The following is a 26128-nucleotide window of genomic DNA, read 5'->3' as shown; positions in this document are numbered from 1 at the left end:
CATTCACAAATGAAAAGTAGCAAGCTTATAAATAATATCAAGATAGAAAATTATTGGCTAACCAGTATTTATTAAGTAGCAGTTATACAATTTTGAGTTCTTTCAGGTCATGTTAGACTTTATAAGCTTTTGAATTCTGAACACTTCTTTAGAATGCTAATAGTATTGTCACCTGTTATTTATAGTTGGCATGTCTCTTAGAATGGGGGCAGACGTTTGTTTTTCATGTGGTATGTCGGGAGTATGAACTGGAAAGACCAAAGTCAGTGATAATATGCCAGCATGGAATTGATCGTCGGCTCTGTGAATCCAAGGTATGTTACCAAGCATACTGGTGATGTTATTATCCATTCATGCCTTTTAAAAATGAAAGTTTTAGGCTTAGTTTTAAATCAAATGAACATAACCATGAAGTTAATATTAATAGCTCATAAATTTCAGTGAATGATTTTGTAAATTCTTAGCCAGTTACTTAGTTATATCTAAAATGAGGCCACATGAAAACAGTTCATAAATACAGAAATTATAAGGGTTTTGTATTACTTTGCATTTTTACTGTTAAAATTCCTATCTTTTTTTTGTTTTTATCATAAGGTAAGATTTACTTTTCTTTTTTTTTTAATATATATATTTTATTTTACAATACCATTCAGTTCTACATATCAGCCATGGGTTCCCCTATTCTCCCCCCTCCCACACCTTCCCCTAGCCCCCAGTCTTCCCCCCATTCCCACCTCCTCCAGGACAAGTCCTCCCCCGAGGACTGTGATCAACCTGGTAGACTCAGTCCAGGCAGGTCCAGTCCCTTCCTCCCAGACTGAGCCAAGTGTCCCTGCATAAGCTCCAGGTTTCAAACAGCCAACTCATGCAATGAGCACAGGACTTGGTCCCACTGCCTAGTTACCTCCCAAACTGATCAAGCCAATCAACTGTCTCACCTATTCAGAGGGCCTGATCCAGCTGGGGGCCCCTCAACCTTTGGTTCATAGTTCATGTGTTTCCATTCATTTGGCTATTTTTTTTCAATAATTGAGTAAAACTGAAATTTATTATAAGCCACAGTCATCCTAGGGACCTCCATGCTATATATATAGCCTCTATGGTTCTATGGGTTGTGGTCTGATTGTTCTTTATTTTATATCTAGAATCCACCTATGAGTGAGTACATACCATGACTGTCTTTCTGGGTTTGGGTTATCTCACTCAGGATGATTTTTTCTAGTTCCATCCATTTGCCTGCAAATTTCATGCTTTCATTGTTTTTCTCTGCTGAGTAGTACTCCATTGTGTATATGTACCACATTTTTTCCATCCATTCTTCCGTTGATGGGCATCTAGGTTGTTTCCAGGTTCTGGCTATTACAAATAGTGCTGCTATGAACATGGCTGAGCATGTATCTTTATGGTATGAATCAGCATTCCTTGGGTATATGCCCAAGAGTGGGATGGCTGGGTCTTGAGGTAGTTCGATCCTAATTTTCTGAGAAACCGCCATACTGATTTCCACAGTGGTTGTACAAGTTTACATTCCCACCAACAGTGGAGGAGTGTTCCCTTTGCTCCACATTCTCTCCAACATTGGCTGTCATTGGTGGTTTTGATCGTAGCCATTCAGATACACAACATTTTATACCTTGGAAAATTTGTTTTCTTATTTCAGTCAGCTCTTGCCTTACACAACTACTGATCTGCTCCTTTTGTTACTTCATGTTGTTTTGCTTAGCTCTATTGTATACAGTTTATTATTATTGTATGTATGTGTATTTGATACATATACATGGGTGCTCATGTGCCTCAGTACTTATGTAGTAGTTAGAGGATGACTTTGTGGTGTCGGTTTCTCTCTTTCTACCTTAATGTGAGTTCTGGAGAGTGAATTTATGTCAGGAGGCTTGCATTGGCAAGTGCTCTTCCCTGCTGAGCCATCTTGTAAGCCCTTCCTTCTAATTTTTCCTAGAGGAAATCCATTAGTGTAGGGCATTGATTGCCCTGAAAAGCAACTATTTCTTCTTGTGGCTGTGCCAGTAGTGTTCTTCATATGCTCTTCAGTTTGTCTGTATTATCCTAAGTATGAAAATATTCATAGTTTATTTACCCATACATGGTAGGAAAATATGCATATGTGACATGTGTGCCTGTGCATGTTATTTTCATAAGGAAATCCTGTACCTGTAAAATGCTGTGCAGCTTTATATTAAGCTTGTGATGTGTTTACTTCATCAATTTATTGTGACATATTTTTAGTCTCAATAATAAGTATTATATATACAATATATATGCTATATATAGTATATACTTATGTATAATGTAGTCAGAGAAAGATTGAGAGATTTGCCACTTTTGAAATTGGTACATGGTTACATAAGGCTGGGTTTCTAGTTGGTTAATTTGATTTCTGATTATTTCAGTTATTGTTATAAAAGAATGAAACTTAATTGAGTAAAAAATGAGCATGTAAGAAGAATTTTACTTAAATAATGAGATTTGTTTAAGTGTCAAAATAATGAATTAATAGTTGGACTATCCTTTTTTATTTTAGTTGAGTTGTATTCCTGGGCCTTGTCCACCATCAGATGAGTTAAAATATACCATGACTCGTTTAGCAGTAGATGGAGCTGATATTTATATTGTGGAACATGGTTGTGCTACAAATATAAAGGTAACCATTTGTTTATATCCTAGCCAGGGTAATTCTTTTTCTTTTTGCTAAATCATGTCTCCATATCTTGAAACATTTGTATTGTGTCATCTCGTAGACTATTCATGATGTTTGCTGTATATTCTTTTGAAGTATTGTTTCTGTTAGTATGTCTACCACTTTCTCACTATGAATTACTATAACATTGATTCAAATAACAGGTTGCAGTTATGCCCATGGTATAGTAATTTTTTAAAAGGATAATACTGTGAGTCACTTAAAAAGCTGGACGCCATGGCACACATCTATACTCTCAGTACTCCTATGGTAAGGTAGGCGGCAGAGACAGGAGGACTGCCTGGACACTTGTAAGCCCGTTAGAGTTTTCAGAGTGGTAGCAGAAACGGGAAATCCTGCTTCAACAGGTGGAAGGAGAGAACTTCTGAAAGTTGTCTTCTGACTTCCACATGTATTTCACAACACAAGTTAGTAGTGTGTCCTCACTCACCTCCCTCCCTCCCTCCTTTCCTTCCTCCCTCTCTCTCTCCTCCCCTCCCTCTCTCCCTCTCCCCTTCTCTCTCTCTCTCACTCACTCAATACATAATAATTATAAAAAGTTTGTTTTGATATCTATTGGTATTACCCATATATATTTTCTCTTTGCCTTCTGAAAGCATTTGCTTACCCCCTCTGCTTTATTTTTTTTAAATCATGCCCTGCTATATTCCTGGGGTTTCATTACTTAATACTCCCAATACTCTAACTTCTCTTGTTCCTTTGTAATTATGTTCCTTTATGTGCATCTGCTCTTTAGAAATCACTTAGCCTAGTTAGATGTGTGGGGGGGATATAAATGCTACATGTGTGAAGGTCAGAGGAAAACTAGCAAGAGGTGTTCTCTTCTTTGACCACAGGGTTTCTGGGATCCAACTCCAGGCCTGCCACCATGTGTTTCTTCCCCCACTTTGCCAATCTTGCCAACCCTGCTTTAAACAGCATTGTTCTTACATTTTATTATTTAGTGTGTGTGCTAGAGTGTACATATCTCTTGAGTACCTAGGTGCTTATATTGAAAATCAGAGGACAACTTGTAGGATTTAGTTCTTTCCATCTACCATTTGGTTGTAGGGATCCAACTTAGATGGTTATGATTGGTGATGAGCTCCCTTACCCATTTGAACCACCTCATTGACCCTTCCTGTTTATTTTTTATTGAATGTCTACTTTTCATATATTATTGAGTTGTACTTTTCCTTTGCTAATTTCCCCTTTTCTCCCTTATTCTTTCTTTTTGTTTCTTTCTCCTATCTTTTACTTTATTTCAAATAGTCACGTGTTCTGTAGTTTCTGCTAAGATGCTTAAAAATACTGAAATTACAGCTTTGTTTCATTTTCTAATTGAACTTTAGATGGGTGCAATTCGGGTTGCAAACTGTAACCTCCACAATCAGTCAGTTGGGGAAGGAATAAGTGCTGCAATTCAGGACTTTCAAGTGAGACAGTATATTGAACAATTAAATAACTGCAGAATTGGACTTCAACCAGCAGTGCTACGGAGAGCCTACTGGCTAGAAGCTGGGTCAGCCAACTTAGGTCTTATAACAGTTGATATTGCCTTAGCTGCTGATCATCATTCTAAACATGAGGCTCAAAGACATTTCTTGGAAACTCATGACGCCAGAACTAAAAGGTAGGTGAAAGTCTTTTAAGAGTGATGGTATCGGCTTCCATTGAAAATTGCTTGATAATTTTAGAGGAAATTCTACAGTTGGAGTGGATTAAAAACATTTTAAATAAAGATTTACTGTGATTGTGTTCCTGTACTTTGGTTAATGCATTAAGATCTGATACTTATAAGTAAATATATCAAATATATCACTGTAGTGATGGTGTGGTTTTGGAAATAACACTATTATTTTTTTTTTATGTTTTCTAAGTCTATACTATGTATTTTAACATCAATACAATTTAAATTATGATTTCCAGATAATATTTTATGAGACACTACTCTTTCTCTTAGCTTTGTGCTTCTAATTCATCACCCCTAGAAAGCATCACACCATTATGTACTGCAGAATAGTCTTCTGGCAAGCCTTCGAAACTTGAGGGAGGAGTAAGAACAACTACACCTCGGTTCATTAGCTTTTAAGGAATGATTATACCTTTTCAAACAATTGCCAGAGCTCATTATTATTATTACTTATTTTCATCTTCCTTGCTGTGGTACAGCTGTGTTTTTTTTTTGAAAGGTGAACTGATTAAATAGATATACTGCAATATTAAATGGTTGATTGTATTTACTTTGATTTTGATATATATATTAACAATTGAGTTATTCTTGATTGTCTACTGTTTAAAAATCTTTTTAATGAGTTTTCTTCTATGTTGTTTTTTTTTTGGGTTCTGTTTAGGTTGTGGTTTTTGTGGCCAGATGATACCTTGAAGAATAAGAGGTGCAGAAACAAGTGTGGCTGTCTTGGTGGTTGCAGATTCTTTGGTGGCACAGTAACTGGCCTAGATTTTTTCAAACTTGAAGAGCTGACACCTTCCAGTAGCTCTGCATTTTCAAGCATAAGTGCGGAATCTGATATGTATTATGGCCAGTCTTTGCTACAGCCTGGAGAGTGGATCATTACTAAAGAAATCCCTAAAACTGTAGATGGTAATAAAAATGTGTCATATGTCTGGAGCTAATCTCTTCCCTCTGTCCCTGTGCCATTCTGAGAGAAATGTTGTTACTTTATTCAAGATAATTGATTCTTTTGAGTATTGTTAGAGATAGGCCTTAAAATAATCTATATTCATTTTGCAGCTAACTTAAAGCCAGGTAAATGTAGTATTTCTTTTTTTTCTTTTTCTTTTTTTCTGAGGGTGGTGACGTGGTCAAACTAGGTGTACTATTCAGACTTCCTACTGTTGATAATTGGCAGCTTTCCCTGCAAAGCTTAGTCTAAGCCTGTCTTCATATATACCATTTCTCTGAAGCTCATTTTAGTTTACTTTTACAGAATAACTTATCACCAGTAACATTTCGTGAATGCTCTATCTTACCAACTAATTTTCCAAGATATGTTTCTTACCAGTAAAATTGAACATGTCTAGAGAGACAACTTACTTTCTCTGAGTGTATTTGGGATGGTGTTATAGATGAACTGAGTTGGCTTGAGCAGTGCAACTGTGACTTTTTGATATGCTAGATTTAGATTTCATGGTGTCGTTTCTCCAAAGAACTCCAGATGAGTTTTCTTTCGGGCATCTTAGTTCTACATTTCTACAGTTAAATTTAATCTTTACTGCTTAAAGTTGCCACATTACATAGATATGAAATATAAAAAAAATCTTAATATTTTACCATTATCCAATATTTAGTATTTTCCTCTTAGGGCTATTTAAAAAAGACTTAGGTTTTCTGTTTTTGTTTTGGGTATATTTTTAAAATAAAAGTAGTTTTAAGAGTTTTTATCAGATTGATTTTTCTGTACATAGAAGCTTTTGAAGGAGACAGGTAGGCTGCCATGCTAAATCCTTGTTTAATGATAATGCAAACATGTATTTGTTATTTAGGGACATTTTATTTCAGGAATGTTACTATCATATAAAACTTACAAGTAACTTAAATTTCTTGGGATTTAAAAAATAAAATGGATATTAGCATATGGCTGTCTTCTTGTAACCTTCTAAGTGAATAATGTTTATTTCTGAGTGTTAACCCTGACATTATTCTCATTTCTTCCTCAAGCTATCATGTGCTTGAGGAACATTCATTTAGTATTTCTGAAACATGCTATTTGTATATAGTTGGCCTCAAAAATCACAATTCTCCTGCCTCTAAGGTTATAAGTTTTTTTGTGCCAACATACCTGGTTTATCCCTGCTCTACACGGTAGAAAATGAAGGATTTTTTGAGACTAAGTTGTATCAAATCATACAGCTGTCAACTGTATGGCTGAGTAGAAGTTGGAATCCAGGTCACTAAAGATACTTTGATGTTCTTTCCGCTATCCTAAAGTTGGCACTAACAGTGAGGACTGCTTGATTTTCTGACTTGCAGATTAAAACCTAACCATCACAAACTCAAGGAAGACTGTGTATGGGAATTTAAACATGGGGCAAAGAGGCTGGCAAAGATAGCAATTTCTAATGTAAACAGATCAAGGGCAAAGTTAATTATAATTTTTACAGCATTTAATCTCCTTTGGGATTCCTGAGAGCAGGTTATAGATACTAAATTACCCAGGATTCATTTGTAAGGGAGATCACAATTAGTGCCTACAGTATGTGGTTTCTGACTGTTAAGTCTTCCTGGAGCTAAGTGTAGATGTGTAGTGTCAAGATGGAATAAACAAGTTTATACTGGTAGAATTAAGGATTCACTTAGTGTCTTTCATGTGGAAATGAGTCAAACTTGGTTTTCGTTTGACTTTCAATGTACTATTTTGCTTTGTTAATCCATAAATCTTTTTTTTAACCTTTATTCTTATACATTATAGCCCGACTCAGTTTCCCTCCCTCTAATCTTCCCAGTCCCTCCTCATACCTCCCTTCCCCCAGATCAGTTCCTCCAAGAAAGGGAGGAAGGAGCGAGTGAGCAGTCCTCCCCGGAATTCCCACCAAACATGGCCTAACAAGATACAATAAGACTGGGCACAAACTCTCATATCACAGCTGGATGAGGCCCTAGGAGGAAAAGGGTCCCAAGCATAGGCAGTAGAGTCAGAGACACCCCTGACTCCCATTTTTAGGAGTCTCACAAGAACACCAAGCTACATAACCATGACAAATATGCAGAGGACCTAGCTCAGACTCACACAGGGTCCATATTTGTCGCTTTAGTATTTGTGAGCTCTATAAGCTCCGCTTAGTTGACTCAGTGGTTTGTGTTCTTGTAGTGTCCTTGACTCCTCTGGCTCCTACAATCCTTCCTCCTCCTCTTCTGAGGCTTTCCCCTGGCTCAGCTTAGTGTTTGGCTGTGGGTCTCTGAATCTGCTCTCATCAGTTGCTGGATGACTCCTCTCTGATGATAATTTGGCTAGGCACCAATATATGAATAAAGCAGACTATCAGTAGTAGTAATCATTCCATTGATTTTTTTCTGTCTCCCCCCAACCCCCAGTTGTGTTTGGTTCTATCCTGGGTCTCTTGACTGTCCTGCCTTTGGTTTATGGTCAGCTGGCAATGTCAGGCATGGGCTTCCTCTCATGGTGTGGGCTAGCTACAAGTTGGATCAGTTATGAGTTGGCCACTCCCACAGTTCTGTGCCCCATTGCCCCAGCAGTCTTGCAGGCAGGAAAGATTATAGATCAAAGGTTTTGTGGCTGTGTTGATGTTCTAGTCCTACTGCAAGGAGCCTTGCCTGGTTATAAAAAATGGCCAGTTCAGGGTCCATAGCTCCCATTACTAGGAGACTTCGCTAGGGTCACTCTCATAGATTCCAGGAAGTTTCCGTTGAACTAGGTTTCTACATCACCCCCCCCCCCCCAGTTCCAGTCATCTCTCCCAGTACACTCTCCCTCTATCTCTCCCACTCCTCACCCTATCCCTCTTGTTCCCATCCCCACCTGTCTCCAGTCTACTCACAAAATCGGTTCTATTTCCCCTTACCAGGGAGATCCATATGTCCCCTCTTGAGCCCTCCTTGTTACTTAGCCTCTCTGGGTTATAGCATGATTTTACTTTACTTAACAGCTAATTTCCACATAAAAATGAGTATATACCATGTTTGTCTTTCTGGGTCTGAGTTGCTTCACTCAGGATGATCTTTTCTAGTTCCTTCCATTTGTCTGCAAACTTTATGATGTCATTGTTTTTAACAGCTGAGTAATACTCCATTGTGTAAATGTCCCTCGTCTTTTTTAATCTGTTCTTTGGTTGAGGGACACCTAGGTTTTTTTTTTTTTTTTTTTTCTAGTTTCTGGCTATTATGAATAAAGCTGCTTTCAACGTGGTTGAACAAAAGTGTCCTTGTGGTAGGATGGAGTGTCCTTTGGGTATATGCCTAGAAGTGGTATAGTTGGGTCTTGAGGTAGATCAATTCCCAATTTTCTGAGGAACTGCCGTACTGATTTCCATAGTGTCTATACTAGTTTGCACTATCTTTGCCCTTCTTGAATTTCACCTGGAACTGTATTCGCTTAGAGAGTATGTTTTCTGTTTATCAGCAGAGGTCCTTTTTCTTGAGTAGTTCAGGAATGGGTGGTTGAAAGGGGAAATTGAGCAAATTTTATGCTATAGGGGCTCTGGGCAGCTAAAGAGCTATCCTTTTATCTGTAAGTGCTTGCTCCTTAATTTTCGTAGCACACTAAAGGGCTCTTACAAAACTTTGACATAGGGCTGATGTACTCTAGCTGTGAATTCATTATTTATACATCCATTTATTGCTTTGTGTTTAAGGTTGTTCTAGACACTGGAAATATATTAGTGAGTAGAAGATGATACAATCTCTGCTCCTATTCAATTTTTACAGCAAATATGGAAAATGTTTAAAACAAATGAATTTAAATGAAATACATAATGATTGTATATTAAATTTGTCTGTTAAATATGAATTGTGTGCATAAGTGTGCACACATGTACATACATGCTAGGGATCAAAACTGCTGGTTTCCATATCCTGAGCACAGTTTCTGCTACTGATCTACCCTAGTCTTCAAAATCTTTAAATGAAAGATTAAAGAAGAAAAAGCAAAAGTTTACATATTATAGAGTGTGGATTCAGAATTTTGTAGACAACTCTTTGTAGAGTATAACATGTTACTATGTGAAGTTAAATACTTGTGCTTTCAAACAAAGGACAATACTTTTAATGTAGTTATATTAAATTGCCATATTTTTCATATATTACTTCAAAAACGTTTACAGTCACTTAACCCACATTTTATTTGTTTAGGTAATGTGAATGGTATGAAGAGGAAAGAGTGGGAAAACAAATCAGTGGGAATAGAAGTAGAGAGAAAAACTCAGCACCTTAGTCTTCAGGTGCCCTTACGGTCTCACAGTTCATCCTCTTCCTCAGAGGAGAATAGCAGCTCCAGTGCTGCGCAGCCATTACTGGCTGGTGAGAAGGAAAGCCCCTCTTCCGTTGCTGATGACCACTTGGTTCAGAAAGATTTCTTACATGGTACCAAAAGAGATGATGGCCAAGCAAGGTCAGTATTCAGTTAGACTTAGAAACTTGATGGTAACTGGATTATAATTACTTAAAATAGTAGCACAAGAAATTTCTTTCCACTCCTTCATTTTAGATTTATTCCTTGAACCTGAACATATATTTATATATCAATTTGTCTTTCCAAATAAAATTAATATAATCTTTGCAGATATTTGAAAATACAAAGATATATTTATAATGGATATATGTATTCTACCACTCAGTTAATTTTTGTTATTTTCATATACTATCTTACTTTGTTGAACATTTTTTGGTCTTCTTAACATATTAACAGTTGAATACTCCCTTCTTTTGAATTACCCTTGCTTGACAAGATGTGACCCTTTTCACAGTTTGCTTCCACCTTCTCTGTATCTTCTGTCTCCATTACCAGGCTCCACTTTGCTTTCTTTCCTTTTCCTCTTCCTACAGCCTGGCATTTGTTGAGTGGTGGCATTCCTCTGAATTATGTTCTGATCCTTTCTCCATTCATTCTATACAATTTCTCTAGCCAATTTCAGTAGCTACTTAGCTTAATGTGACTGTAGCTAACATCTTTCAAATGTAAAAACTTCAGTCAAAACCTTTGTTCCTCCAGCCAAGGTACGCGAACATCTTCAATTCAGTGTCATTAAAATGATTGTTTTCGTATAGTTCTTTAGAGTAGTGGTTCTCAACCTTTCTAATGTTGTGACCCTTTAATACAGTTCTTCATGTTGTAGTGACCCTTAACTGCAAAATGCCACTTCATAACTATAATTTTGCACTGTTATGGATCATAAATGTAAATATTTTTGGAGATAGAGGTTTTCCAGAGGTTTGCAACCCACAGGTTGAAAACTACTGCTCTAGAGGAACAGAGCTGATAAAGTGGACGTGTGTGTGTGTGTGTGTGTGTGTGTGTGTGTGTGTGTGTGTGTGTGTGTTTGCCTGTGTGAGTTTTTGTGTACCATATCTGTGTAGTAGCCCCTGGAGTCCAGAAAAGGATACCAAATCCTCTGAAACTTGAGTTACAGGCAGTTGTTAGCTGCCAAGTGGGTGCTGGGTCCTCTGTAAGAGCAGTAAGCGTTCTTAACCCCTGAGCCTTCTCTCTAGCCCTCAGTCCTTCACTTGTCCTTAGTCAAACACCGCAAGTGTATATTGCTGGATGAGTTTTTAGAAGATGTGGAAAGAAAAAAAACATATAAATGTGCTAGTGTTCCTGAATTTCTTTAAATTTTTTGATGTTTAAGATGGTTGGGCTTTGTTTTGTGTTTTTTTTTTTTTTTTTTAGCTTTATGGGGAATATGAACTCATGTATTGTTTTGCTATTTTGAATCAACATTATATTGTAAAAGTCCAGTTTTATTTTAAAAATATCAAATTACTAAAATGATTTTATAAGTACTTTATGTTTAAATTATGTGATGTGCTGAAAATAGAAACAGTTTTCCTCTCTGTTTTAGTATTCCTACAGAAATTTCAGGAACCAGTCCTGTGTCTCCTAACACCCAAGACAAGTCAGTAGGACAGTCTCCTCTCAGATCTCCTTTGAAGCGGCAAGCCTCTGTGTGTTCCACCCGACTTGGTAGTACTAAGAGTCTCACTGCTGCTTTTTATGGAGACAAACAGCCTGTTACAGTTGGAGTCCAGTTTAGTAGTGATGTCTCTCGAAGTGATGAAAATGTACTAGACTCACCAAAACAGAGGAGAAGTTTTGGTTCATTCCCATACACACCATCAGCTGACTCTAATTCATTTCATCAGTATCGGTCAATGGATTCCAGCATGTCAATGGCTGATAGTGAAGCCTACTTCTCTGCAGCTGAAGAGTTTGAGCCTATTAGCAGTGATGAAGGCCCTGGAACTTATCCCGGTAGAAAAAAGAAGAAAAAGCAAATGCAACAGATTGACTACAGTAGGGGTTCCATATATCACAGTGTAGAAGGACCCCTTACTGTCCATGGAGAAAGCATTACAGATCCCCGGACTCTCCCATTCAAAACTCATCCTTCCCAGGCGTCCTTTGTTTCTGCATTAGGTGGTGAAGATGAAGTTATAGAACATCTGTACATTGTGGAAGGTGAGAAAACAGTAGAGACTGAGCAGATCACCTCTCAACAGCCTGTGATGAGTTGCTATCAGGCTTACCTTACTCAGTTTCAGGTAATTAATTGGTCAGTTAAGCATCCTACCAACAAAAGAACCTCCAAGTCCTCATTGCATCGCCCCCTTGACCTAGATACTCCAACCAGTGAAGAAAGCTCTTCATCATTTGAACAGCTCTCTGTTCCAACATTTAAGGTATAAATCAAATCATTATTTTCCACTAACATACTTATATAGTAAAACTTTTTTAAGTTGTTTCTGAACTACTGAGTCATTTTAGCTATCTTTCTGAAATAGAGACTGTATTGTATATGACTCCATGTACAACAATTAGGTTACAGGGTTATTCATGATTATTACAAATTTAAACAAATTGAAGATGGCTTAAGGTTTCATTGTGTTACTGTAGTAAAGTAGCATGTAGCCTAATCTACATTTTCAGGACTCCTAAGTTTAGGATCAAATCTCCTTTGTGAGTTCAGGTTTCCTGTGTCTTAAAGATGGAGGCTAGAGAGATGGTTTAGTGGTTAAGAGCACATAATGTTTTTCTAGAGGACTGGAGTTCCCTTTTCATCACCCATGGTTGGCTTACAACCACCTGTAACTCTAGCTCTTGGGGATTCAGGTCTCTCTTGGCCTCCATAGTCACCTGTACTCATGTACATATACCCACAGTCACTGGTATACACATAATTAAAAATAAAAAGATATTGGAATTATTTTGAATAAATAATTTTCTTTCTGTTGGTCCATAACTGTTTCTAGCATATCAAATTCAACTCAGTTAATGATTGAACTATTATAATTTAATGTGAATGTGGTTTCTGTAAATGACTTTAGAAAAGCCAAAAACATTTCAGAATGTATTTAGTGATAATAGCCAGTATGAGAATTCTTATCTTTAAAACAATGAATAAGACAAAGTTTTATCATGTTAAACATTAAGATATATAAAGTTTATGGACTTAATGAACAGTGTTTGGGAATCTTTTTCTAGAGTGTGTGTGTGTGTGTGTGTGTGTGTATTACATTACTCTCCATCTTATTTTTGATGGTGGAAGTTTCACTGAACTTGGAGATTGCTTTTTTGGATAGAACTCCCAGGATCTACCTATCTTGCACTACACTCATTATTAGGGTTATAAGCACCTGATTTCATGCCCATCTTTTTAAATGGGTGCTAGAGATACAAACTCAGGTCATCGTGTTTATGCAACAAGCACTTTACCCACGGAACCATATTCCCCAGCCCAGGGTATAGTATTTAACTGAAAGTTGAAGAAGGAGGAGTCATTGAGGATGAGAATCAGACCTAGGGCCTCTGGATTACAGGCAAAAGCAATGGTCATCTAGTCTTTCATGTATATAGTTGATGCTTCTTTGTGGTTATACTAGGAGGAGAATGAAATCAGCTTCAGAAAAACTAACTCAGTGTGAAAAAGAACTCATGGAAGAAAGACATTTGAAATTCCTGTTTCAGTCATGTGTTACTCTCATTTCACCCTCACAACTTTGTCACTTACTTGAATAAAGCATGGTTTCCCATTGAATATTTTCTGTTAAATATTTATATTGAATATATAAAGATCATAATAGCAAGGTTACTTTGGGTATTCACAAATATTGTTTATCCTAACAATAAGAAATAATAAAAATTTTAGACCATAAACAATATTTTATCCTATTCTAGGTCATCAAACAGGGACTCACTGCTAATTCTTTGCTAGACAGAGGGATGCAACTTTCAGGATCAACTTCAAAGTAAGAATTTACACTCTTATTTTTTTATTTTTTAGATATAAGATCTTACTATGTTGCCAGTCTTGACCTTGAATTCTGGAGCTAAAAGAATCTTCTTGCCTCTGTCTTCAAAGCAGCTAGGGTAGAGGTGCCTTAAAATTGCATTTTTAAAGTTCAGAGTCATAGTCCTTCTTGATTATGTGATTAAGAATAAATTACCCCAAATAATTTTTTGTAGGAGTAGATAAACATGTTTGCACATTTTAAGATGGGCTTATCAAGTAAATAAATACATGAAAAATATTTTTTGTTATGTATTATAATTGACATGTTTGACCAAATTGCATTTTAATACCTCATTTGGCCTGCTTTTGAAAAGTGTTTAGACTTAAAGTATTAGTCTCCATGAGATTTTTTTCACTGAAATAATTGTAGTTTAAATGTTTAGTTACTTTAAGGAAGTTGTACCTTACTATTCTTGTTTATAGTTTTTTAAATAAATGCTTTTCTGATTAAACTATATAGCACACCATATACTCCATTAGACAAGAAAATGGTTGATAATACAGATGATGAAACATTAACAGAAGAGTGGACCCTGGACCAGCCTGTTGCTCAGACCAAGACAACAGCCATTGTTGAAGTGAAAGGAACTGTTGATGTTGTTCTGACTCCACTGGTGGCTGAAGCCTTAGACAGGTATTAACTTTGTCTAAAAATATAACTACTTCTTTATAAAGTAACATGTTTTACATGACATAAGTAAATGTGAAAGAGTGTTCATTTAAGAGTTTATTAACTAGTTGTTTTGAGTAGAATTAGACAATAGATTTTAAAGAGGTCATGTTACTTTTTCAAACTAAATATATTAATGTTATAATAGTTATATTTTGTCTTTTATATTTGGGCTAACAAGCATAAAATGATCAAATACTTGGGAAGTAATTATTTCATATTCTTCCTAGCTAATTGAAGAGATAAATAGTTATTCTGTCCTGCAAGGTATATGTAATCTATTGAAGGAGATAAAATTGACATAAGAAGCCAGAGTGAAACAAAATGGAATGCAAATTTTGTAGAAAATGAAGAAGTTCAGAAAAGAAAAGACTCAATGAGGGCCAGTTTTCATGAAAATAATCCTTTACTGGGTACATAGTTTTTTCTGATAAACTGTCAAGATTCTTGTAAGGAATCATACTAATGAAGAATATAGGAAATTGTCTTTAGGAGATTCTAAAGACTTACTCATTTAAAAATCAACTTAAAATCCAGATATGATGACACATGTCTTTATGCCTAGCACTTGGGAGGCTGAAGGAGAGACCTGAGCTTGATGTCAACCTGGGTAGCTCCAAAGCAAGGCCCTGTTTCAGAAAACAAAAATGTCAACTCAGAATGTTTTAACAACTTAAGTAGAATACCTGCAGTGTTAAACTGCTACACGCACACACACAAAATGGACAGTGGAGACACTTCAGGACATTAAAATGTACAAGAATTCTTCATTTTTTTGGAGGGATGGGGTAGGGATGTAAAATCATAGCAGCAAAAAATAACTAGAATAGATAAATGGTATTCCAACAAATTAAAATTTTTAGCAGACACAAGACATAGTTTACAGGATGGGAGAAAATATTTATAAACCAAACATTTGACAAAGGGTGGATATTTAAACTATATTAGGAATGCCAAAAATCTATTAGCAGATAAACCATCCAATTAAAAATAAACAGACATAAGTAGACATTTTTCATTATTGATGTACAAATGCTAACAGGTATATGAAAAAGTTACTAATCACTGGGGAAATGGCAATTAAAACTATATTACCTCACCCCATCAAGAATGACCATTATAAAAAGGGAAAGGGACTGTTGTGTATTGTCTATAGTAATGTAAGTTAATACAGCCCCATATTGAGTTTCTTCACAAAACAAAAGATATAACTACTATATTTCAGCAACCTTATTAATAGGTATATATGCAAAGAAAATGAAAGTAGTATGTTGAAGAAACATCTTCCTTCTACGTGCACCAGCACTATTTACAGTAACTAAGAAATGGAAATGACCCATGTCCACCAACTGACAAAATTGAATACATTTACATGGTGGAATACCATTTAGACATATGACAATTAATCCTGTAATTTGTGACAATATAGATGGAACTGAAGGTCAGTCAGTAGGTTAAGTCAAATAAGCAAGGCACAGGTAAGTTGTACATGAATCACTTCTTATGGAATCTGAAACAGTTTGGTCTCAGAATTTCAATGGTAGAATAATGATTCCCAGAGTCCAGCAAGAGTCGGATAGAGAAAAGGCAGAGGAATGTTGATCGATTGGTACTGAGTTACAGTTAGAAGTCTGATGTGCACAGAAGAAAGAGTTTTCAAAGTTTTCAACTTAAATAAATGACATTCATAATATCTACATGGTACCTTGTTAGTATGTACAATCCTAATGTTTTTATGTATCAGGTAAAAATAAATTAAAAAACAAAGATTCAGTTATCAATGTAAGGTGGAAGTCTGTAGAAAATGTTGAACATTATTCGTTTGTGGTGGGGACAAATGTTCTGCCCAATCTCAGGGTTTTGGGGGTGATAGTAGGTAATTTCAGTAATGTTTTCCCTGTAGAGTTTCTAAAGATGTAATTTAGGATTTTGCATATCAATATTGAAGAACTGTAAATATTGAGATGATGGTAATGTCATAGTATTAATTGAAAATTTAATTTTTCATTTTCCTTTTTTTTTTTTCATTAGATATATTGAAGCTATGGTTCACCGTGCTAGTACCCGGCACCCAGCTACAATTGTAGATGATCTTCACACTAAAGTCCTTAGAGAAGCAGTCCAGAATAGCAAGACTACCTTCTCAGAAAACGTAAGAAGTTTTTGGTTCAATGGGCATAGCAAGTTGAGTATTCACCATGTGTAAGAACATCCAAACTTGAAAAACTCAAATGTATCAAAATTTTATCAATAAGTTAAATTGAAATCTAGCACAAATAACTACTGTGGATTAAGCAGTACTACTTAAAAATCATAGCTTCATTTTTTTCTTTTATTTTGAAAGTAGCTTAGTTCCAAGCCCTTTCTAACAAGCCTTGTCCTTAAGTGATGAAAACAACTTTAAGATTTATTTTATTTTAAATTTATGGTACTCTGAAAGAGCAGTATATACTTTTAAATGCTGAGCGGTTCTCCATCCCTATAATGAACATCCTTTAGAATTACTATTTTAGTCTTTAAGAACCAATAGTATACATATTTTTAACTTCCTTTTATTTTTATGTTGATTCTTGTTCACCTCAGTGAATTGAGTAACTCCCTTTCCTGAAACACAGTTGCTTAGCAGCCATAGTCTAGTGCTCTTTTGATTTTTCAAGTTTATCTGTATCACATTTAGATTAGTACCAAAGTAGAGGTGAAAAGAAGCCTGAGTCTTTCTGGTAAGCCAGTTATTAACTCATCCTATGTTGACCTTTCATTTGCTACATTCAGGTAGTTAGAGTAGAGCAGTATGAAAAAAGGAAATTTGAATTATTCCCAGCCAATAAGGAGTCAATTGTCAGAAATGAAGTCAGCCTTCAAGACTGTAGAGTCTTGGATAATAATTAATAATAAATAATTAATAATAAAATTAATAATAATAACATCTTATAAAAGTATACTATTACCATCTTTCTCTAGAGGCGGATTTCATTTTAGTATATAGTACTTTTTCAGACTGGCAAGCTGGTCTATTTGCCAGCTTTTGCTTGAATTTCAAGGTTGAGTGTTAGGATAGTTGATGTCATGTAGACTTGGGGAGGGGTAACAATACAGTGAATACACATGGTGGTGTGGCTGATATAGCACTTATGAAATGTCTGGAGAATAATTCCACTCAATCCTTTCAGTTGTCCCCTAAGCAAGATGTTCGAGGACCAAAAACTGAGAATCCTGTGATAGGAACAACTAACCACGGACAAATTCAGACAAATGTCACAACGAAGCAAGATAATGTGACAATTAAAGGTCTACAGGCTAATGTGAGCATACCAAAGGTAATGTTAAACTTTTCAGAAACATTTTCCTGATACAGGAGAGCATATTTAGTTTTACCCTTTACATTCACCAAAGGGAATGTTAGTGAACAGTTTGCAATATCAAAAGATATATTCCATTCTCTTGATGATTTAATGTACATTTATTATAAGTAGCTCACTACAGCAGACGATTAGTAAATATTTAGTAAAATGTTTCATATCCATCCAATAAAAGTTTAATTGTGCCCTTTTTTTGTTTTGAGAATTTCCTGCATGCATATAGTGTGTTTTGATCAAGTCCTCCCCAATTCCCTCCCGTAAACTCCTCCCCTATCCCTCACTACCACTTTTCCCTCCCAATTTCATGTGTTGTACTCTTTTTTCTAAACCCACTGAGTCAAGAGTTAGTTCTGCCAGTGTGTGCTTGGCAATCAGGGGCTACATTCCTGAAGAAAACTAATTCCCAATGCAGCCATCAATTAACTAGAGCCCCTCAGATAGGATTAGGACTTTGGTGAGCACTTATTTATGCTGGAATTTTGGCTAGTTTGATTTGTTTTGTTGTTGTTGTTTCTTAGTATTATTTTTTATTGGAAAAATCTTTTTCATACATATATTTAGATCACTTTTTTTTCACTTCCCCAATTTATCCCAGATTACTCCCACCACCCTAACTACCCAATTTTATGTCTTTTTTTTCTTCTCTCTAAGATATAAAGAAAGAAACATGTAAAAAGAAAAAAAAAATGGAAATAAAAATAAACAAGCAAAGTCCAAAAAGTCAAAAAATGCCTAACCCAAAGCAAAATGAGTCAAAAAGTCCATAAACACACCATTGAGTTCATTTTGTATTGGCCAACTACTGGGCATGGAGACTGACCTAAAATGTGGTTAACATACCCAGTGAAATTCCATTGGAGAAAACCGATTTTTCCTTTGCCAGTGGATATCAGTTGCAGATAGCTTTTTAGTTACAGGTGGGAGCTCATGTCCACTTCTCCCTCTCAATGTTAGGACCACATCTACTTTAACTTGTATGGGTCTTTTGGTGCATGGTGCCACTGTGAGTTCATATGTCTATCAGTCTTGTGTCTGGAAGACCATGTTTCCTTGGAGTCAACCATCAATCACCCCTGGCTCTTACAATCTTTCCACCTCCTCCTTCACATAGAACCTTGATCCTTGAGGAGGATCATTGAAGATATCCCATTTAGGACCTTGTGCTCCAAAGTCTCTTGACTCTTTACACATTGTCCAGTTTCAGGTTTCTGTGTTAATCACCATCAGCTACAAAAAAAAAAAAGCTTCTCTGAGAGGGATTAAGTGGCTCTGACCTATGGATATAGCAATATGTCATTAGGAATCATTTTCTTTTTGAAGCTCCAATTTATGGGCATAGCAGTTTGTCATTAGTAGCTATTTTATTGCTATGTTCCTTTAGCAGAATAATAGTAGTAGTTTTTTCCCATAGTCACCTGACTAGTCCTTTTCTAGTCTCAGGTTCTTGGTCCTTTTTACGTTGTCAGGTATGGGTTCTATCTCATGGAGTGGGCTTTAAATGCAAGCAGAAAGTGGTTGGTCACTCCCATAACATTTGTGCCACTATTGCAGCAGTTCATCCTGCAGGCATATCGTTGTTGTAGATTGCCTAGAGATAGTGATGATTGCCTTTCTCCAATAGTGTGCAGAATACCTGCCAGTATCATAAATGCTAGGGTTGACTTGGTCTTGTGTGAATCTTGTCCATGAAGTCATATCCTTTGTTAGTTGTGTGCAGTGTCTGGTTATATCTAGAAAACATAGTTTCACAGCAGTTATCCACCATTTTGGGCTCTTTTTCTCTCATTGATTCCTAAGACTTTGGAATGAGAGTAAGATACAGATATTTTATTTCTGAATGAGCACTCTTATTCTCTACATGTTGACAAATTGTGAGTTTCTTTATTGCCATCTACTACAAAAAGAAATGTCTCTGAATTTTTCTTTAAAAGTGTAGTTGACCACACTCAGTGGGAGAATATTTATCCACTAGTATTTGGGCAGCACAGATTGGTCTTGAAGGATCTAAAAAAAGACACAAAATTGGGTGGTTAGGGAAGGAAAGGATGGTTCTGGAAAAAGTTGGGGAAGAGGAAGAATATGATCAAAACTCTCAACTAGTCAAAAAGCAAGAGAGAGAAACAGCTTCTTTTTTTTTTTTATTTTACAATACTATTCAGTTCTACATAACAGCCACAGATTTCCTTGTTCTCCCCCTTCCTGCCCCCCTCCCCTTCCCCCCAGCCCACCCCCCTTTCCTACCACCTCCAGATCAAGGCCACCCCCGAGGACTGAGATTGACCTGATAGACTCAGTCCAGGCAGGTCCAGTCCCCTCCTCCCAGATTGAGCCATGTGTTCCTGTATAAGTCCCAGGTTTCAAACAGCTATCTCATGCAGCGAGCCCAGGACCTGGTACCACTGCCTAGATGCCTCCCAAACAGATCAAGCCAATCAACTGTCTCACCTATTCAGAGGGCCTGATCCAGTTGGGGGCCCCTCAGCCTTTGGTTCATAGTTCATGTGTTTCCATTCGTTTGGTTATTTGTCCCTGTGCTTTATCCAACTTTGGTTTCAACAATTCTTGCTCATATAAACCCTCCTCTTTCTCGCTAATTAGACTCCCAGCGCTCCACCCGGGGCCTAGCCATGGATGTCTGCATCCAGATTCCTCAGTACTTGGATGGGGTTTCTGGCACAACTATTAGGGTGTTTGGCCATCCCATCACCAGAGTAGGTCAGTCCCGGCTGTCTCTCGACCATTGCCAGCAGTCTTTTGTGGGGGTATCTTTGCTTCTTTAATGAGTGTTGAGATGCACTAATGTATGAGTATAAAGATATACTTAGAAAAAACATTAATACTGTGTTCACTTAGCAGAACAATATTAATAGGTTTTCCCCAGATTCTGTGACCTACCCAGCCACTGGTTCTTTGCCCAGTTAACAGTTCCAGGTATGAATTCTGTCTTGATCAGGCCTTCAATCCAGTCAGAAAGTATTGATAACATTGTTGCCACTACTGCACTAGTGGGCATTTCTTTGGCAGGAATTATGACTGTTTTGAGAACTTTTAAGTTTCTTCTTCATTACCCTCAGATATATCTATTATATACTCTTATTAGTAGGTTTTTTTTTCATTTTTATTTGTGATTTAGGTATAAAGTGCACCTTTTAACTTTTCAATTCTGAAATCTGTGACATTTGTGTGTTAGGTTAACTTATGCTTGCTACAAGCCTCAGTGGAAGAATCTCCAGCCACAGTTCCTAACAGAAGTGTGACTCATGTTTCCTTGGTGGCTTTGTGTTTTGACAGAATTGCTACGCAAGTTCGTATGAACAGGTAAAAAATTTTTAATAATTTGAGCCATGATTGTTGGATGTGAAAAGCGCTAATTACCTTAATTGTTCATAATTATTTTCAAGAAACACTTAGGTAATGTTATTAATATTGGTTTAGTTTAGACAGTGTTTCCTTTTAAACAACTTAAATGTTTTTATTGGACTGTATTATTTAAATGTTAACTATTGTGTATCTTTTCTGTTTTCATTAAGAGGTGTGGTTGAAGAGACTTCAAATAATGTAGACCCTAGTAAAATGTCAAATTTTGATAGATATGTTCATGCCAGCAAGATGCAGCCTCAGTCATCTGGGTCACTTAGATCAAATGCTGGAGCAGAGAAAGGCAAAGAAATTGCTGCCAAGTTAAATATTCATCGAGTCCATGGGCAACTTAGAGGTCTTGATACTACAGGTAGGCTTCAAAATATTTCTATTTCTTTGGCATTTGTAAATGTGAAATTTTCTAAAATAGAACATGTTCCTTTGAATAGTACAGCAATTTGACATTACAAGGAAGAGAAAGTACTTCTACAGTGAGGCATTTAACTATCCCATACTTATATTCTGTACAGAATTGAAAGTAAGTTTTAGGTCCCAAATTTGGAATTACTTCATCTCCTTTGGTTTTTTTTTTGTTTTTTGTTTTTTAATTTCTAGTTCTTGCTCATAGAACAGAGAACATCATATATAGGGCTTTTTAAAAAAGAAAATTGTGTTATTAAAAAGAACTAATTGTAATAATCTAGATAGATGTTTTTTCTTTCTCTTTTTTTTTATCAGAAAAATTCTTTTTTTTTTTAATTTTTTTTCATAATATCCTTAGTAAACTGAAAGAGAAAAGTAGAATTATTAGATACCATTTTAATATATGTGGTTTTGTTTTATTTTGTTTTTGTTTTTGTTTTTGTTGTTGTTGTTGTTGTTTTGGAACTCTGTAGTGCTTTTTAGAAACTGAAAACATCTCAGAATGTCAGATTGAATTTAAAAAATTTTGTTTGTTAGTCTTATTTGGGATGATTGTTCCCCAAAATCTGTATATTGAGCATATAACTAATCCTAAATGAACAAATGGTTTTTTGAATCTGCTCCCTGTCTTGTGGGTTCTGTAGGCGTCATAGTTCCTATCTGTGCTTTAGGTCAGTGTAACTGCTGTGCCTATCTCAGGGTTTGTCTTAGTTAGGGTTTCTATTACTGTGATGAAATACCATTGATGAAAACGAAAATTAGGGAAGAAAGGGTTTATTTGCTTTACTTTTTCAAATCACAGTTCATCATCAAAGGAAGCCAGGGCAGGAACCTGGAGGCAGGAGCTGATGTAGAAGCCATGGAGGAGTACTGCTTACTGGCTTGCTCTTCATGACTTGCCTACAAACCGGTCTTTTGGAGATATTTTCTTAATTGAGGTTCCCTCCTCTCAGATAACTTTAGCTTGTGTCAACCTGGCATAAAAGTATCTAGCATAGAGTTTATTTATGTATAACTTCACAGCATCCGACCTGTGGCTTTCAAGAGATGTTTTTTATAACTATCTGCAAACTATAGCCCTAAAACTGGGGCAAAACACAGTAGTTTGAGTTGTAAAATGTCTGTAGATTGCAGTGGTGACCAGTTTGCACTTAAGCATTATGCCAGATCATAAGCATTGTATTATATAACTTGAAACTCACTGTCTAGAATAAACACTCATTACAAACAAAACTCCCCATGAATTTCTAAGATATATTTGCATAATAATGCAGAACAAATGTAAATGTTTATACATATGTTTGAGATTCTCAGTCTCATGCCATTTGAGAGCCACAGACAGATGAGGTAGGTTTCTGAGTGCAGTGTTCTGGGCTTTCCATTGAGTATGCCTTCATATCTATGGGGGTCGATTACTCATGAAATTAAATGAATTTCTCATAGTGTGTAGATTACTCATGAAATTAAATAAATTTCTCCCCTTATACCCATATTAAAAGCAAGTTCAGCTGGGTGGTGGTGGCACACGCCTTTAATCCCAGCACTCGGGAGGCAGAGCCAGGTGGATCTCTGTGAGTTCGAGGCCAGCCTGGGCTACCAAGTGAGTTCCAGGAAAGGTGCAAAGCTACACAGAGAAACCCTGTCTCGAAAAACCAAAAAAAAAAAACCAAAAAAACAAAACAAAACAACAAAAAAAAAACTACATTGCATCTGTAAACAGTGGTTTCATAGCAATGTCTAATAAATTGCAATTATATAAAATGTTACTATAAGGCAGTCTTTTAATAAAAGTTACACTTTTCCTAGGAAACAATGGTTTTTCTCAGGCCACATAATTGAAATAATTTTATTGTAAATGATGAAAGCTTTTTAAAGTACTTTACCACAAAACTGGATTATTTAGGAGTTTATTACCTTTGTTGACAGAATACTCTGATCTTTCAAAAACAAATTGATAAATTCATTGTTAACTCTGGAATTTTCTTTACTTCTTTGTAGACAGCATTTTTTTAAGTGTTTTATTTTTCTGTCTTTGTATAATATTAAGATACTTTTTTAAGGACAACCATTGTGAGTGATTTATTTTCTCAAATATTAACATCTGTTTTTTCTTAAAAAAGTTCATTGTGCTCTCTCAATAATAGACATTGGGACCTGTGCCATCACTGCCATTCCCTTTGAGAAGTCCAAAGTTTTATTTACTCTTGAAGAGTTGGATGAATTTACTTTTGTAGATGAGACAGATCAGCAAACTATCCCAGATGTAACACGGATAGGTCCCAGTCAAGAAAAATGGGGCTGGATAATGTTTGAATGTGGACTTGAAAATTTAACTATAAAAGGTAAGCTTTTTTTTTTAACCCTGAGTTTCGTTTAAGTGGAGACAGTTCGGTCCAACATTGCTGAAATGTGTTTAGCGGTTATTACTTGTAGCAGCAACCTGGATCAACATAATACAGCAGAAATTGTGGTACCTGGTGGAGAGCAATCCCAGTTATACCAGTGATATTTCCTTCCACAGCTAGACAGTCCTTCTGTCCCAAACCTTTGGGCATCACAGAACAGCAGGGTTTAGAAATTCCTGAGTTCACTGGAGCATCCCATTCTTTTCAGAGTTTAGAGCTTTGCCATATAAAAAGTAAATATTTCATGTAAATTCTTCATTTAATGAAAATTACTTATTTATACTTGTTTCTTATATAAGACAGGGGCGGGGAGAAAAGGAGGAAGGTAAGTCTTATACCATTATGAATAATGCTTTAAAGTAGCAAAGTTCATTTGTTATAAGGCTTTCAGGTTTAGTCTTACATGACTCGATTAAATACTTAAAATACTAGTGGCTGTCTGTATGTCTATACCTTTTGACCTAGTAAGTCAGACAGGCATAATGCTTTTAGATAAGGGCAAAAGCTAGTGACGAAAAACTTGGTCTTGATGAAGTTATGTACAGCTATTTTAGAGTACAGCAGTAAAACACATATCTACTCTTTTTCTGACAGATTACTCCTTTCATTTTAATAGGAGGAAGACAATCTGGTGCAGTTTTATATAACAGTTTTGGAATTATGGGTAAGGCTAGTGTCACAGAAAGGGGTGGAGTGCTGACATCCAATAATTCTTCTGATTCTCCTACGGGCAGCGGCTACAATACTGATGTCTCTGATGATAACCTTCCATGTGACCGAACCAGTCCTTCTTCTGACATAAATGGAAACTCGGTCTCAGATGAACAAGTTGGTGAATTTCTAATGATACTAATAGTTTGGAATTAGGAAACTCCACAATTCAAAATGAGTTTCTAAGGCATATCTCCTTGTCATTTCCTCTTTGGGAGTTGTTGTAACATTTTGTTGAATATACTATGACTAGATATTTTCTGAATAGGTATAGGAATATATACCTATGAAGCATATTCCTGCCCAATATAGTATTTAGCATAATACCCTACTTATGTATGCACTTAATAAATATTTGTTAAGTAAATGAATTTATAGAACTTAATAAAAGTAAGCTTGATTAATTAATTAGGTTTGTATTAATTTTGAAGTCATTAGTAATATTTTATGTAGATAATATTTTTATCAATATCTGCTTATTTTAGATACCATTTTAAGTAATGCCTTATATTCAGTTAATTATTTTTATTGTAGTAGAATTTAATTGTGATGGATATGGTAACAGTAAAAATATTTAAAATTCTGTATTGTAGAGAAGTTGGGTCACTAACTGCTTGGTGACCTTGGACTAGCAAGTTTTTTAGCTTTTCCTGTTTTGTTTTTGTTTTTTTTTTTTTCAGTTATAAAAGTGTAGTAAGTAATGTCATTGACTCTACAGAGTTTTGAAGACTGAAACAGATACCATATATGAAAAACTTTACTCAGTGTCTAGTACAAGCAAGAATTTAGTGAATGTATATAGATACACATAAACTTCTGAAAGTAAACAGAAAAAGCTTAAGAAAGCACCCTTTCATTAAGAAATAGATAGCACCTAGTATTCATGGTTATACTCACCTCTGAACCCCATTTCCTGAGGATTATTGATTTTTATTTCTTTGTTGTGAGAAACAGATGTCAGTGTGTTGGTCTAGGTATGCTGTATGTAGCCTGCATGTGGAGATCAGAGACAGCCTCTGACTATCAGCCCTCACCTTCTCCCTGAGACAGGTTTCTTCAATGCTGTGTAAACCAGGTTGGCTGGTATTAGAGCATCCTGAGATTCTCCTGTCACCACCTCTCATTCCCCTGTGGGAACACACTGAAATTACAGACATGTAGTACTGCCTGGGGAGTGTTTGTTTGTTTTAATGTGGGTTCTGATGATTCGAACTCAGGTTGTCAGGCTTGCTGGGCAAATGCTGTTACCCATCAAACCATATCCCCATCCCCTGGGGATTTATTTTTATCTGGTCCATATTTGTAGAGTTAATCAATCCAGAACAGCCTGATGGCTCAGCAGGTAGAACCAATTGCCAGGTAGCTTGCTTGGCAACCAAAATTTGATCTCCTGAATCTTCCTAAAAATAGTAGGAGAAAACTGACTCTACAGAGTTGTCCTCTGATCTTCATATTTGTACCATGGCACTCTTGCACCCACACTTACACTTAATATTCACACCCCCACACTATAGTAATAAAT

At 36.1% G+C, this 26128-nt stretch overlaps 1 protein-coding gene across 20 annotated transcripts in view; it reads left to right on the top strand.

Moving 5' to 3' along the window:
- The window catches only part of Bltp1 (bridge-like lipid transfer protein family member 1), a 180106-nt gene that overhangs the window by 61940 nt on the left and 92038 nt on the right, over nt 1–26128 (top strand). For all 20 annotated transcript variants that reach the window (XM_076573799.1, XM_076573817.1, XM_076573812.1 and 17 more), the window contains 14 exons: nt 186–314; nt 2540–2659; nt 4048–4328; nt 5050–5300; nt 9525–9783; nt 11231–12068; nt 13564–13634; nt 14139–14312; nt 16380–16500; nt 17519–17665; nt 20898–21025; nt 21238–21437; nt 23635–23832; nt 24512–24723. In XM_076573799.1, the coding sequence (XP_076429914.1) occupies nt 186–314; nt 2540–2659; nt 4048–4328; nt 5050–5300; nt 9525–9783; nt 11231–12068; nt 13564–13634; nt 14139–14312; nt 16380–16500; nt 17519–17665; nt 20898–21025; nt 21238–21437; nt 23635–23832; nt 24512–24723 (3129 nt within the window). The remainder of the gene's footprint in view (nt 1–185; nt 315–2539; nt 2660–4047; nt 4329–5049; nt 5301–9524; nt 9784–11230; nt 12069–13563; nt 13635–14138; nt 14313–16379; nt 16501–17518; nt 17666–20897; nt 21026–21237; nt 21438–23634; nt 23833–24511; nt 24724–26128) is intronic.

Source organism: Peromyscus maniculatus, chromosome 6 (assembly GCF_049852395.1).
Source record: "Peromyscus maniculatus bairdii isolate BWxNUB_F1_BW_parent chromosome 6, HU_Pman_BW_mat_3.1, whole genome shotgun sequence".
NCBI lineage: Eukaryota > Metazoa > Chordata > Mammalia > Rodentia > Cricetidae > Peromyscus > Peromyscus maniculatus.
This window is presented reverse-complemented; position numbering and strand designations above follow the sequence as displayed.